The sequence below is a fragment of the Lampris incognitus genome, chromosome 13 (assembly GCF_029633865.1).
Source record: "Lampris incognitus isolate fLamInc1 chromosome 13, fLamInc1.hap2, whole genome shotgun sequence".
In the NCBI taxonomy this organism is placed as follows: Eukaryota; Metazoa; Chordata; class Actinopteri; order Lampriformes; family Lampridae; genus Lampris; species Lampris incognitus.
The window spans coordinates 37,817,500-37,832,634 of record NC_079223.1 but is presented as its reverse complement, the minus strand read 5'-3'; the positions used below and the strand labels follow the sequence as shown (position 1 = coordinate 37,832,634).

Genomic DNA, 15,135 nt, shown 5'->3' with positions numbered 1-15,135 from the left:
TTTCCATTGAAGTGGTACTAAGCATGTGCATGCTTCCTTTGAGATGTTTCTGGGGTTGTTTTTTTTCCATTAAAACAAAAATCCACCACAAACACGATTCATTCACAGCTACGAGGATATACGTATATATAAAACGCCTTGTTTGTCAGCTCGGGTGTATCTCCAGGCTGCCCGTCCGGAGAGTCCCACTCTTCCGTTTGAACGACACAGTGGTGAAGTTGGAGGTTGTGCAGGAGCTGAGCTGCGGCGGCTGGCGTCTCTCAGTTCGAGCTATGCACCGGCTCGGTGTAAGCTAGTTTGTGCAAGTGTCGTTACCCCAGGCTGATACTCGCGAAAGACTACACGCAAAGAGGCTGTGTCGTCTCCGTCACGTCTCAGAATATAGATAAATAAATAAAAGCCCGAAGAGAGACTTTCTACTCCCCCCCCCCCCAATGCATCGAGATGTTGAAGGCTTCTGCGGCAAAAGACACTCACCTCTAGCAGACATGCCCGGTAGGTAGAGCCGTCTCTCTTCACCGACAATTGGGGGGGGGGGGTCCCACTTTAAAAGCTTTGACGGGGGAAAGACGATCGATAGCCTGATTTTATCTTCACTTGGGATTTTTTTCTTCTTCTGTCATTTTTGGGACTGTATGCAGAGGGGGACACAGCCGGCGTATACGGTAGACTGGGATCCACCGCGAGATGCAGAGAGCACTTTATAGCGACAGGGCGTGTCCTGGGTATGCACACAGCATCCTCGTTATTTGCCTTTAAGTTTAACAAGGACATTCAGCTATACTGATGCTGTACACGACGCCAGGGGTGTAAAGTTTGCGTGCAGAACGTGTCGATAATGAATCGCCGTACGTCTGTATGCACGGCGAGTTTATATCGGATAGGAGGGCCAGCGTTCCGGCTAGCCTACTTTTTGTCAATGGTGACTGGGCTGTAGCCTACTTACGTACTACGACGGCTGACTGAATCATGAAGTAATGAAGTAATAAGCAGAGAAAGCATGGCTCCGGTGGAAAGAATGCTGTTTTTCTTCATCTTGGGCCAAAAAAAAACAACATTTTTTGGACGAAAATAATCGGATGATATCTACTACACCCCCCCCCAAAAAAAACATAAAAGAAAAGACCAGTCTGTTTATAGAATATTGGGCCTATGTTGGAAAATGCTCGAATTTTAGAGCTAAATTAGAGAAATCCTCGTCTGTCACTACAAAGTCAGTTTATATGTTTGTTTGTTTTTTGGCCTCAGGTTCCCTCCATTAGCGTGAGTTTCCTAATAGGTCCTCTCTTATTTTCTGTAGTTGTGTTCCCTAATTATGACAAAACATCAATTAGCGCGCAGTAAATAATTCTTATCATAGCTACTCTTATGCTGTGGCTTTTAATAATATAACTCAAATGCAGAAATCCATTCTTAACAATAGTATGTTTAACCATATCGCTTCATGGTCGCCTCTAATTGAAATCAATGAGCTCCGTCTCTAATTAAAAGCCTCTGTCTCTTATATGCGCGCGCCCTCTGTTGTCCCGACCCGGTGGTGTTTGGCCCGCGAAGTGCCACGGTGTCCAACGCGAACGTCACGTTGGGCAATAGGCGTCTTGTTTACACCGGCTGTGTCGGGCCTCTGAAGTCGCTTTACATCTTTATTGCTTACAATCGGTCACATTTTCCTTCCAAGGGTCATTGTATGAAACCTCCAATCTGGATCGAGGCGGGAGCAACAGGAAGAAGAAGATAGAGGAATTCTCTAGGTCTTCTCGAGAGAAACTGGTCCAGTCGAAGAACAAAATGTTCTCCAAATTTACCTCTATTCTCCAGCACGCAGTGGAAGCAGTGAGTGTCCATCGAAAGCCTTTATTTAACCCGTTATTTCTTAGTTGGCTTTTGTGCTTTTGTCGGTCCTTGTTGAAACGGGCCTTGTGCGGTCGGCCAGAGTAGATAGCATAGCGTCGGCGCTAGCTTGCTAACGTTAAACTGCTAACGTAAAGCAAACATACGTAAGCTAGCTACCTCGTCAGCTTAAGCTAACTTCAGTGTTTTGTTTTTATCATGTTGGTAATATGTTGTTTGCGAAAGTATTGTTACAGTCGTATGTGATTTAAAAAAAACAACAACACAGTTTTAGCTGCTAACCAAGCTTTCCCATCTGCTCGTATTTTCTTGCCTGTTAGCCGTCTAATCTAGTTGCGTTTCAGCGTTAGCTTCTTTAAAGCAGCTGGTGAGCAGCTAACTAGCCACAGATGGCTACCAAAAGCTGAACCAACCACGTAGCGCAAGTAATCAGGTAGTTTGCTCAAACCCGTAGCATTTGTTGAAATAAAAAGTCTGGGCTGATGATGTGTACAGACTTTGTCATTTATATAACTGAAAGGGGCTAAATGTGAGCGCTTTACTATACTTTAACATCAACAATTGAATTGTATACACTTGAACACGTTGATATACTTGAAATGTACATATTTGAACACTTAAAATACTTGAATGTTTGAATATACTTGGAACCTATTCGTTATTTATCGTTAGCCAGCGAACTACCATTAAAATAGCAGCAACCTGCCTTATGAGCTGCCTCATGTCCATGACAATAACCATCAGGTGACAACAAACTTGAAGCGAGTCAGTACACAAATGCTATGTGGTTGGGAATAATAGTTAGTTGAAAATGTGAAATACCAATGTAAAAATTAATGTCACTGATGAGAGATACTCTTTTTGCTTGAAACCTGTTTAGCACTCCTCTGTTTTTCAGCCAAGTAATTTTAGTAATCACTAGTGAGACAACATTTTGATGATCCCTCACAGCAAATTGATCTATGTTAGACCTTACAATTTCCTTTTTGTGCGTCTAAACGTGCAACTATGCCAGAGAATGTATACTATTTCCTTTTTGATGTGGTCAAACCAGCACCCCTCTACCTTAAACAAACAACTAAAATTGTCTTGGTAAAATAAATCAACTTTGCTCCATATATTCAATGGCATGGGTTGCTGCTATAAAATAGATGGCTAATGCATTTTGTTTTGATTGCCTTTTTTTTTCTTTTTCAGCTTGCCCCTTCGCTGCCCTTGCAGGAGGACTTCGTCTATCACTGGAAGGCCATTACACATTATTATATAGAAACTTCTGGTATGAACAGTTTTAACATACTAAACCACCTTTACACTTCCATCAGTTTTCATCAACATATCTATTAATGGCGGCACAGTGGCGCAGTGGTTAGCGCAGTCGCCTCACAGCAAGAAAGTCCTGGATTCGAGCCCCGGGGGTAGTCCAACCTTGGGGGTCGTCCGGATCTTCCTCTGTGTGGAGTTTGCATGTTCTCCCCATTTCTGTGTGGGTTTCTTCTGGGTGCTCCGGTTTCCTCCCACAGTCCAAAGACATGTAGGTCAGGTGAGTCGGCCGTACTAAATTGTCCCTAGGTGTGAATGTGTGTTGGCCCAGTTATAGCCTGGTGGCCTGTCCAGGGTATCTCTCCGCCTGCCACCCAATGACTGCTGGGATAAGCTCCAGCATCCCTGCGACCCTGAGAGCAGGATAAGTGGTTTGGATTATGGATGGCTCTGTATTGTGGGTCTGGTTCTGAAGTGTGTGGTCTTTTTATTTTTGTCAGATGATAAAGCCCCTGTTACAGACACCAACATTCCATCCCACCTGGAGCAGATGCTGGACATCTTGACCCAGGAAGAAGAAGAGAGAGAATCTGGTGAAACTGGCCCATGCATGGAGTACCTCCTACATCACAAGATCCTGGAGACTCTCTACACCTTGGGCAAGGCAGATGTAAGGCAAACATGCACATCTCTGCTGCATTCATAAATGCTTGGATAGCACTGCCTGGAGAAAATGTATTATAACTTGATTTGTTGTTAACTTGAATTTGTGTAATATTTGCCATAAAATAGTGCTGGTGTTTTCCCTGAATAGTGCCCTCCAGGGATGAAGCAGCAGGTGCTAACATTCTATACAAAACTGCTAGGGCGTATTCGTCAGCCTCTCCTACCCCATATTAATGTCCACAGACCTGTGCAGGTGAGAAATCAACATGTATCAGCTTTGATTCCATTCTGTCTGTCTACAGTGCCATGGTAGTGCTTCAAGAAGTGAGTGATTGTCATTTGTTTTCTTGGCATGCAACTTTTTTTCCCTCCTGCCAGAAACTGATCCGTCTGTGTGGTGAAGTGATGGCTGCTCCCACAGAGAATGAAGAGATCCAGTTCCTCTGCATAGTGTGTGCCAAACTGAAGCAGGACCCGTACCTTGTCAACTTTTTTCTTGAGGTAGGTTGCTATGACATTGTGTTGAAAAATGAGGAGAGAGCTGATCGAGCCTTATGCTCATAAATATTCATTCATCAGTATGAGAGACTGGTGCAAGGAAGAATGATTTTATATGTTTGAGGTTGAAAAGTTGGTTTGTTGATTGGAAAGATGTGTTCAAGAGAAAGGGAAATGGAATGTCTCCACCTGCAAAATATTTGTACATGCCTTTTAAAAAAAAAATCACCACATTTGTCTTCAGTGTCTTTGGTTGTAGTTTTGTTGCATCCTGTGCATCTAGGGTTTCTTTTGTTTGTGGAAGACCAGCTAATGGAAATACACTTGATTCATGTTCTGACTTTGCCCAAAGTTTGCTTTATATTGGCTTACCATTTGAAAACATTGCTGTTGACTTCAATTACAGAACAAGACTAAAAGACCCGACACAAAATGTCCTGGAGGGGCAGAGGGTGTAAAGGAGAACCTGTCGGCCCCGGACACAGGCCAGCCTCAAGTAGAGGAACAGGCTGAACCACCAAAGTGGTCCCATCCTGAAGCCTCCTCTGTCAAATTTCGCCCAGCCAGCAACAATAACAGCAACAACTATAACCTGGTTACCTCCCTGCTCAACCTCACAAAGAGCCCGGTCAGTCATCCCCAAATACATGCTTCACTGTAGCTGAGGTGTGTTTCAGGACATGCTGTGCATTTCATTTGTTATTGGAGTTTAAAGCCCATATTAACATTCCCTGTCCTCCTTCCCACCCTTCTCTCACCTGTCCTACACAGGATGGCAGGATTGTGGTGAAGGCTTGCGAAGGCCTGATGCTGCTGGTCAGTTTACCAGAGCCTGCAGCTGCCAAGTGTCTGACTGAGAACACTGAGCTGTGTGAGCTCCTGACTGACAGGCTGTCTACATTCTACATTGCCCTGCCCCAGTCCATGGACCCCTTGGACATAGAGACAGTAGAATCAGTCAACTGGGGGTAAGTTTCTTTCCAAATTTTTCTTACCAGAGTCACATCGTTCCTGCTTCCCTTTAGTCTCTCTGTTAGTGGCGCAGTGGTTAGTGCTGTCGCCTCACAGCAAGAAGGTCCTGGGTTCGAACTCCGGGGTTGTCCATCCTTGGGGGTCATCCCAGGTTGCCCTCTGTGTGGACTTTGCATGTTCTCCCCGTGTCTGCGGCGGGCTCTCTCCGGGTGCTCCGGTTTCCCCCACCATCAAAATAAGACGTATGTTAGGGTTAGTACTCATGTCTTTGCCCTTGAACAAGGCATAGCAAGAGGAGCTGGGAGTTGGTCCCCAGGTGCTGCATGGCGGCTGCTCACTGCCCCTAGCTACACGGCTAGGATGGGTTAAATGCAGAGCATAATTTCCCTACAGGAATCAATTAAGTATCTCAAAATAAAAAAAAAATCAAAACCCAAAGGATTTATTCATTTTATGTATAATTCTTGAAAATATAGCTGACCTTTGTGCCCAAGGTTTCCCAAGGCTAAAAAAAAATACACTTCACTTCATTGAGCAAACATGGGTTAATGTTTACATAACACATTTAGCCCAAGGACAAAAATGTTTTGAAGGAAAAGTTTGGATGATATTTCCTTTACCAGGGACTTTTTTCAAAAAGGAGGTGAACGATATACTCAGTGTGTCTTTATAATAGGTGGATGCACATAACAGTGGCAATTGCGGTTACACAGTCTCACAAAGGCAATTACTAGCTTGCTCTCTTTACGAAGACCCTTCTGAATGAACACGTTCTGTTCACATGTTTGTCGTGCTGTTGAACATGCATATTGCTCGATATCCAATTGAATAAATGTGGATAGATCGAGAGCAGCATATCACTCTCAGGAATAAAATCATTCTAAAGAACTAGGGTTGGGCGATATAGACAAAATCAAATATCACAATATTTTTGGACTAAATACTGCAATATCGATATTGTGGGGATAACTATTGGTGCTTTCAAAAAACATTTACACAGTCACATTTTTGATAATCATCAGTAAATCCTATATAATAACTAAGTGGGTTAAGGCAAATTATAGAACAGCTAGAATAGTGTGGTAAGTTCCAAAAATTATGTAACTTTACTGTAATACAGCCTTAAAACCAGGAAGGCAACACTTAATGCCATTTCATGATATTACGATGTCCAAAATTCCAGACAATATCTAGTCTCATATCACTAGAGCAATATAATATTGATATATGGGCCAGCCCTATAATGAACAAACATGATCAAGACAGAATCATTACAACTAAAGATAGTTTTGCTGCTTTTGAAGTTAGGACTGCTGCAGTAAAATTGTACATAGTGGGATTTCTTTGTAAATAAGCTTGTCATTGCTTCGTCATTAGAGCACTTTGATAGCACTGCTTCAATAAGTCATATTTGTAACACAAAGCTCTTGAAACCTGTAAAACTTTCATCTACTAAGAATCTGCATTTCAGATGAAATACACTTTATGGGAAAGCAAGAATAATCTAATGTTTGCTAACTGTCTGTGCACCCAAGTCCACAGAATCCACGAGGAATATGAGAATACAGTTTTTTTAGATAGCTGATCACTGAGAAGGTGTCATTTTTATTTTTGGGTCTGATAGCTTGAGCACACTCGGCTTCAGAGTAGGTTGAATATGTAGCCCGTTACAATGACAGTGTGTGAGCCAAAAATTAGTTCACTTACCAACTAATCTTGCTTTGTCAGCTAGGCTCCCATTGAGTCGTGCTTTTAATCTTTGGGGCCATTTTTCTGTTGCAGTCTGGATGTATACAACCTGAAGGAGGATGCTGCGGTGTTCACAGGGAAGAGGGCTCTCATCTCGTTCCTCTCGTGGCTTGATTACTGTGACCAGCTCATCAAGGAGGCTCAGAGGGTTTGTGCCAGTATTGCTGACTCACTGCAACATGCTGTGTTTTGATGCATCATGCTGCTGTGTGAAGTGGGAGAAGGAAAAAGTTATTTTTTTTTCTAAAATAAAAGCCACAGATGGCCAATTTTTGCTTTGCTCTTGTTTTCGTTTTCTCCAGACGGCAGCTGTGGTGATGGCCAAAGCAGTGAGAGAACGATTCTTTGTCTCAGTCATGGAACCACAGCTTATGCAGACGTGAGTTCTGTGTAGAATCCTCCAAAAAAATGCTCATTCTCAACTCTGGTGTTCTGTGTCGTAAATGCCTGTTTGTGGGTGGCATTTTCAGAAATGAGCATGTATATCTATGTTTGTGTGTAGGTCTGAGGTGGGAATCCTGACCTCCACAGCCCTTCTGAATAGGATTATCAGGCAGGTGACATCAGAGGCTCTGCTCCAGGAGATGGTATACTTTCTGCTTGGGGAGGACAGAGAATCAGAGACTCAAGCCACAATTGCCCAGAATCCACTCAGACACAGACTCATAGAGCACTGTGACCATCTGTCAGATGAGGTGCACATCCCATAACAATGTTTTCTTTCTTCTGGTTGTACAAACTCCTGCCTCATCAATTGACATTTGACATCATGAGTGGAAGAAACCACTCATAGGATTTCCCCTTGTGTCTTAATCCAATCATCTTGTTGTACCCTGCAGTGTAAGAGCAGTATATAAACAGAATTTCTAGTTGCTTTTCCCCTCATGATATCCTGTAGTCCAGCTGACCATATTCTCCTCAGTACCAAATGTTGTTTGACTTTTGAGCTTCAGCTGACTGGCAAATTCATCTTTATTTCTTAGTAATGTCAGGCAAAGCCATTGTTAATTGTATAATGCTTTAGTTTTTACAGTGAGACCTAACCCTTGGCATTTCCTTGTTTCCAGATCAGCATAATGACGCTACGTCTGTTTGAGCAGCTGATCCAGAAGCCCAACCAGCACATCCTCCACAGCTTAGTGCTGCGAAACTTAGAGGAGAGGAACTACCTAGAGAACAAGCCCCAGGAGGAGCGAGAGCCCCTGGAGAATGGACAGCCCCATGATGCCGTGTAGGGACCTCCCTTTCCACTTTCACCTGTTTGACCAGTCGGACTTACCTGCTGTGCTCATTTGTGACCCTCTGGAAGATCCACATATATACTTTAGTGGAAATAAAGTGGAATGCATCAGTGGGCTGTGTTTTTTGTTAAACCCTCACCCCAACTGTGCTAGTCTTTGTTGTTTCTGTTTCATCTGATGGGTTTCAGTATTTTTCAATGATGATTAAAAAAGGGGTTTTTGTAATACATTTCACTCACTGACGATCATGAACAACTGAAACAAACCATAGCTGACTAATTCTGAAAATTTAAGTCATGGTGATAAATTGATCACATTATTATTGTTTTTGACGCTTCGCATGTGATGGCCTATGATGAAAAAAAAATCAAATCATAATTAAGACAACCCCCCGAAAGGACTTCTCACACTTATCAGAATTAAAAACAGGTAAAAAATAACAAATTATTAAAGCCCCCTAATCCCACAAAATTTGGTGGCCTTTTGCAAGCTACTGTTAAAGATCATTTACTGACAAATTGTATAACGCACTTTATATGATTTAATAACAATGGAAAGGGGTTTGTTCCTGTTCCTGTGTAAACTAAAGTAATAATATTAATTATAACTAGACAAGATTGAGTTAGTATTGATAATTATTTTATTCGTAATGTTTTTCACTTTGCAGAGATCTTGAAGAGGATCCTCTGTTTGGTGATGACCTCTGCCCAGACAGCAGACTATCCAGTTCTGATTGGCTGAGCTCCTCTCCACCACAGAGTCCTGACCACTCAAACTCTGAGGGGAAGACAGAAGTGCACAAGATCGTCAACAGGTGTGTAACCTGTTTGTAAAATATAGCTTACATAAAATTGCATAACTTTTTGTTATAAGGTTTCATGGTTTCATATTGATGTCTACAGTTTCCTGTGTTTGGTGCCTGATGAGGCAAAATCATCTTATCATGTGGAGGGCACGGGCTATGACACCTACCTTAGAGATGCACACAGACAGGTATGCTCTCTCTCTCTGTCTCTCTGTCTCTCTCTCCCTCTCTAAGCACATATAGCTAATGGGAACAACTGATATCTGGGATTTTTGGGGGGAGTAGTGGCATTGTCGAACCTCGGAACCAGGAGGAACAATGCGGATTCTGTCCTGGCTGTGGAACAACGGACCAACTCTTTACCCTTGTGGAAGTGCTGAGGGGGACATGGGAGTTTGACCAGCCAGTCTACATGTGTTTTGTGCACTTGGAGAAGGCTTACGACCGTGTACCCTGGGGCACTCGGGGGGTGGGGGGTACTGCGGGAGTATGGTTTACTGGGGCAGTTGCTACGAGCCATCCAGTCCTTGTATAACCAAAGTGAGAGCTGTGTCCGCATTCTCAGCACAAAGTCAAACACGTTTTCGGTGGGTGTCGGACTCCGCCAAAGTTGTCCCTTGTCTCCCATTCTGTTTGTGATATTCATGGACAGGATCTCAAGGTGCAGCCAAGGTGAGGAGTGTGTCTGTTTTGGGAACCTCAGAATTGCATCTCTGCTCTTCGCGGATGATGTGGTTTTGTTGACTTCATCAGAATGCGACCTCCAGCGTCCACTGGGGCGGTTTGCAGCTGAGTGTGAAATGGCTGGGATGAGAGTCAGCACCTCCAAGTCTGAGGCCATGGTTCTCTACCGGAAAATGGTAGATTGCTCCCTCTGGATTGGAGATGAGTTGTTGCCTCAAGTGAAGGAGTTCAAGTATCTTGGGGTCTTGTTCATGAGTGAGGGTAGAATGGAGCGGGAGATTGACAGGTGGATTGGTGCAGCATCAGCAGTAATGCGGACGTTGTACCGGACCGTTGTGGTGAAGAGGGAGCTGAGCCGGAAGGCAATGCTCTCAATTTACCAGTCAATCTTCGTTCCAACCCTCACCTATGGTCATGAGCTTTGGGTAGTGACCGAAAGGGTGAGATCACGGATACAAGCAGTTTCCTCCATAGGGTGTCTGGGCTCAGCCTAGAGATAGGGTGAGGAGCTCGGCCGCTGCTCCGGGCATCTGATTAGGGTGCCTCCTGGGCGCCTTCCTTTGGAGGTTTTCCGGGCACGGCCAACTGGGAGGCGACCCCAGGATAGACCCAGAACTCGTTGGAGGGACTACATGTACAATCTGGCCTGGGAACGCCTTGGGATCCCCCAGGAGGAGCTGGAGGGCATTGCTGGGGAGAGGGACGTGTGGAGTGCCCTACTTAGTTTGTTGCCACCGCGACCCGACCCCGGAGAAGCGGCTGAAGATGAATGAATGAATGAATGAATAGGGGCATTTTAAACTCCCAGTAGCACTTAGTAACACTCCCATTGCAAGGTAACAAGGAAACAGAATTAAAAAATCAAGCCGATTCGTTTGTTGACAAAATGGATGATTTTATTATGTACTGTGTGATTAAAAGCAACAATACAGAGGCAGTGTACTGGGCATTGTTTTCTTTGAGTAGCCCCATCACAATGATGGCTGTAAAAGTGTAGATTGTTTCCTCAGTTCAGGGACTACTGTGGGATCTGCCAGCAGTGGGATTGGAGGGGTAGTCCAAAGCCTCTGGAAAAGTGTAACTTGGAAAGTCCCTTCTTTGAGGGTCACTTCCTCAAGGTCCTCTTTGACAGGATGGGACGCATCCTAGATCAGGTGTGTTTGGTTTACTGTCTTACCTTATCAAAAAAAAAAAAGCCATCACTTGATTGGTTACTTCACTGAGTTACTGATTAATGCAACTGAGCAAACATGCTTGTTACTTTGATCTAGTTGACCCCTTATAACGATCTTCAATCTGGTAAATATAGACTTTAAAAGTAAATAGACATATTCATTTATTCAAGATTAAAGGAGATCATAAGCATGCTGGACAAAAAAAAGAGTCAAAGGAAGTGGAAATTATGTGCATTCATTACAGGCTTAGTATTGTATTGTGTCTATATCTGTGATCTGTCTTCTCTTCCAGCCCTATGATGTAAACCTGCAGGTGACCTCTGTGTTGTCCAAGCTGTCTTTGTTACCTCACCCCCACATGCACGAGTACCTCCTGGACCCCTATATCAACTTAGCCCCTGGCTGCAGGTCCCTCTTCTCTGTCATTGTCAGAGTAAGTCTCTCATGGGTGTTATATCTCATTTTACACATTTGACCATTTTTGACACAGTTAGTTGATTTATTGATTGTAGCAACTGCTTGAGCCAAAGCTTTTTAGTGTCATTTCAGGTGTGTGCAGATTCTGTAAGGAGAATTGAAACGGTTTACTTCTGTTTGTGCTGTTTTATTGAGATTTGTTTGTACTTTTGTCTGAAAGGTGGTGGGGGATCTCATGTTGAGGATTCAGCGAATCCCTGACTTCACACCCAAGCTCTTACTAGTGAGGAAGAGATTATTAGGTCTCGAACCAGAGGGCATCAAGTAAGTACTTGCATGGGGTTAACCGCTGCTTTATCTCATTCACTGGTAAAGCTGTCTTTATCCCAGGTAAAGTGGTGATATTTGACTTAGTATCATTTTCTGTCTGTCCATTACTTTTTAGTATTGACCACATGACTCTACTAGAGGGAGTGATCGTGCTGGAGGAGTTCTGTAAAGAGCTAGCGGCCATTGCATTTGTCAAGTACCACGCGACTGCCTCCTCCTCACCCTAACCCTCCTGACCACATGTCCAGCTGCAACCGCCAGGCAGGCAGGTCTGGTTGAAAGTTGGCCCTTGGGGCGTGGAGGTTTTGAGTACACAAGGTCAGCAAACAGTTACCACAAACCAGTCATCCCTCCATGACTGTTATTGCCCCCAGTGAGCACAAGTTTCATCTCTGGGCCCTGAGCTCCATTGTAGAGGGTCTTTGGCCTCAGCAGATACTGCCCAGCAGGCACTCGAGGAAGAGGAGGAGGACGGTGGAGGTGGAGAGACATGCTCTCAAGACTGGAACTTTGGGAGGTTCAGTAGCTACACAGTCTATGTATGTTATATCTCACTTTCTTTCCATCCTTGTCTTTATCACTGGCCAAACGGAGGCAATGGTAGCCCTGAGACTGTATATATCACAGAGAAAAGAGGTTTTTGTTTTTTGGGTTTTTTTTTTTTTTTTTGGAGACTGTATTTATTTCTGGTTCCAATGTCACCCATTTGTGTGTCAATGCCTTAGTGTGGAATCACACCTTTCAGTTACAGGAGATTGTTTCCTTTTTGAAACGTTTTATCTTGGCCCGTTTTGTGTTGTCTTTTGGAGACAACCCTCTGCCCTCTAAACTATTGGTTACCAATCAAATTAAGTTCGCAGAAGATGGAGAAAACAAGCTGTAGTATCAAAGATACTAGACTCACGTATTGATTTAAAAGCCAAGTCCTATTTATTTGTACTTCTTCCTGCTTTCAGATTGCCTTTTAAATAATATGTCTTTGTAAAATGAGATTTTAACTAATCCCAGTGATATTAATGTACTAAGAAGATGCTTCTTGCTTCATCTGCTTGCCAGGTCTTCCCGTGGTTTGTTACTTATTGCTAGTGCTCTTCACGCTCATGTTAGTGAGTATTGATCACTTTCATCCAAAGACATCACCATTAATCATGTTTTGTCAAATGTGGATTCTTAAAAATTAGATTAAGCAAATTGTGAATTTGCACATGGAACTCTGTACGTAGCACTCATTACATGTCCGTTTTTTGTTTTTTGGTCAACTTGGCATTTGTGGACACTTTTATCCCTTGTTTCCATGTTTGGTTTACTATCAAAAGTATTGCTGTCTATCACTTGTTATTTTAATCTCTATTACTGGTCTGTCCAGGTGGGTGGTCTATATTTGACAGTCTTTATATGGCACTCTCAATTTCTTACATGAAAGGAGGGTGTTAAAGACATTGATGTAGACAGCGCACCGTCTGGAATATGTTGCATGACTCGAGTCCGTCATGGAAACTTGTATCATAGACTTGTTAAAAAACATGAACAGAGCTGTGAGGTTTCTCAGTAAGTTACCCTGACTTCCCACGAGTTATTATGTTTACCAGCAGTATTGTTTTCCACTGTGGTTTTTGATAAAGAAAGGAGTGTGGTTCAAATGGTCTTGCTTTGGGATGATGCCTGGGTGTGTTGTTGGGCTGTTGAGTCCAACTCTCGCCCCGTTCTGAACTGGGAAGGGATTGGATATAGCTTCTGCTGGTGCTCACAATATCTCCATATTCTGAATGTTTCCAGTAAATGTGTTTGTAAAGGTAAGTTTGTGTGTGTGTGTGTGCGCGCGCGCGTGTGTGTGCGATTGTTGCTATGCAGGAAGGGAAGATATATTTTTCGAGGTCAAGAATTTTGAGCCTTTCGGTTTTCAGCCCCACCACTAACACATTGTCTAAGTAAGCACCTGAACTACTTATGCAAATGTTTGCATGGAATCAGATTTGCACATCGTCATTCTTACTTCATTTTGTACATATACCAACATATAAAAGCTTTTTTTTTTTCAAAACTTGTTTTACAAACCAAAAAAAAAAATTTTACGATGCTTCGTAACTTTTCTATTTTAAGGAATTTGTTTTCTTAATCATGCACATTTTTTATCAACTAAATTTTCAAACTTTCTGTACAACTGTATATTGTATGTGTACAATAGCAATAGCGTTATTGCCCAGTGCAAATGCATGCATACACAGTATTTTCCTTCCGCTAGTAAAGAGCAGACCAGCCATCCGTGAAGGTTTCTTAAGCTGTCAGCACTTTGTTCTCCTGAAGACACGCTGATGGGAGACGCGATGCCTTACTGTGGATCTCTGAGGACTCCTGATGTAGATGCTTGTGGGTTATTGCTCTGCTTTGGGTTTGGTGGCGACCTGACGAGGCTTTCGTCATTTTGTGTTTTTAATAGACTTGGGTTTGTGAAGATGTATGGGACTGGTGTTTCTTGCCAAGGGTTCAGGACTTGTGTATATTCACAATCTGATGCCATTGATTTCTTTTATTCTATCAGCTTAGACCAATCACTGTATCGTTTGTTAAGTGTCGCTGTGTGTTGTCGTTCTACGTCTTCATTGCTGCTTTACTCTGGTGTGGAACAGGGTATGATCTTCATTATACTTTCGTCTCATGGCCAGTTTGATTTCGTGTGACTGTGCAATGCATAATTTAAGCTTAAGATAAGGTGCATGCTCATTTCTCATGCCTCCCAATGCTTGGCAAAGTAATTCTAAATAATTACTACAGTCTCAGGGGCATTGGTTCATTTATTCATCACCCACTATTTTTTAACCACAGTTATACAAATGTAATAGTTTCCGTTCAGGACATAATGTCTTTAACATTCTCCGTCCTAATAAAGATGACAGCTTTCTTCTGCAGGGTGTATGGTCAGTGCTGGAATTTTTTTGTTAATTTCAAGTGCAAAATAATCTACATATGATGATCCAAAAAGACCGAAACACAGTTTTACTCACGTCTGTCCTTGCAAGGATGAGGTGTAACCCGTCTAGATGTTTAAATGATTCCCCTTACAAATTGCAATAAACAAGTCCGTTTGGAAGGAACTGATTATTCATGGATTTTAAATATTGCCTTTAACTTTTATTTCTCAGTATCCAAGTGACCACTGCCTCAGCTAGGCGCAAAGCTAAATCGAGCAGGACGACATGTACATTAACAGACTTCTGTATAACAAAGTGGAAGCAAGTCAACGGCCTCTCACGCCAGCAAACGACCCAGCAAGATCAGCTGGCGCAGGGGGCATTATCCTGTCACATCCTCTTAAGCGTCATGTCCGCCATGCTCGGCCATCCAGCTAATTCTGTAAAACTGAATCAGAAATCTCGTTATATTCCCCGTGAACAGGGCAGAAAGCCACACAATAGGCCCTAAGTAATGTGCGTCTCCGAATAAGCAAACCCTGAATATTGTTTGCGGTGGTTGTACGTTTTGGACTCAG

General features: G+C 43.0%; 1 protein-coding gene across 2 annotated transcripts; it reads left to right on the top strand.

Moving 5' to 3' along the window:
• The first annotated feature begins 1,590 nt into the window (after window positions 1-1,590).
• Window positions 1,591-11,897, top strand: fhip2a (FHF complex subunit HOOK interacting protein 2). 2 transcript variants are annotated; one of them, XM_056291957.1, is made up of 17 exons: window positions 1,591-1,833; window positions 3,049-3,127; window positions 3,612-3,781; window positions 3,926-4,030; window positions 4,156-4,278; window positions 4,682-4,903; window positions 5,047-5,243; window positions 7,030-7,144; window positions 7,299-7,375; window positions 7,499-7,691; window positions 8,064-8,227; window positions 8,905-9,051; window positions 9,140-9,230; window positions 10,737-10,880; window positions 11,194-11,334; window positions 11,539-11,642; window positions 11,764-11,897. In XM_056291957.1, exons 1-17 carry the CDS (start codon window positions 1,789-1,791, stop codon window positions 11,873-11,875), a joined length of 2,229 nt encoding a protein of 742 aa, XP_056147932.1. In that variant the 5' UTR covers window positions 1,591-1,788; the 3' UTR covers window positions 11,876-11,897. The 2 variants fall into 2 exon arrangements, with proteins under 2 accessions (XP_056147932.1, XP_056147933.1); XM_056291958.1 differs by lacking the exon at window positions 1,591-1,833 and having other exon boundaries at window positions 3,050-3,127; window positions 3,978-4,030.
• Window positions 11,898-15,135: the final 3,238 nt, after the last annotated feature.

Excerpts from the sequence above, each read along its gene's own strand:
- fhip2a (XM_056291957.1), top strand. The coding sequence starts at position 1,789 with ATGTTCTCCAAATTTACCTCTATTCTCCAGCACGCAGTGGAAGCA. Across the intron at positions 5,244-7,029 it reads GTAGAATCAGTCAACTGGGG|TCTGGATGTATACAACCTGA; the intron begins GTAAGTTTCTTT and ends TTTCTGTTGCAG. Across the intron at positions 11,335-11,538 it reads TCTTCTCTGTCATTGTCAGA|GTGGTGGGGGATCTCATGTT; the intron begins GTAAGTCTCTCA and ends TTTGTCTGAAAG.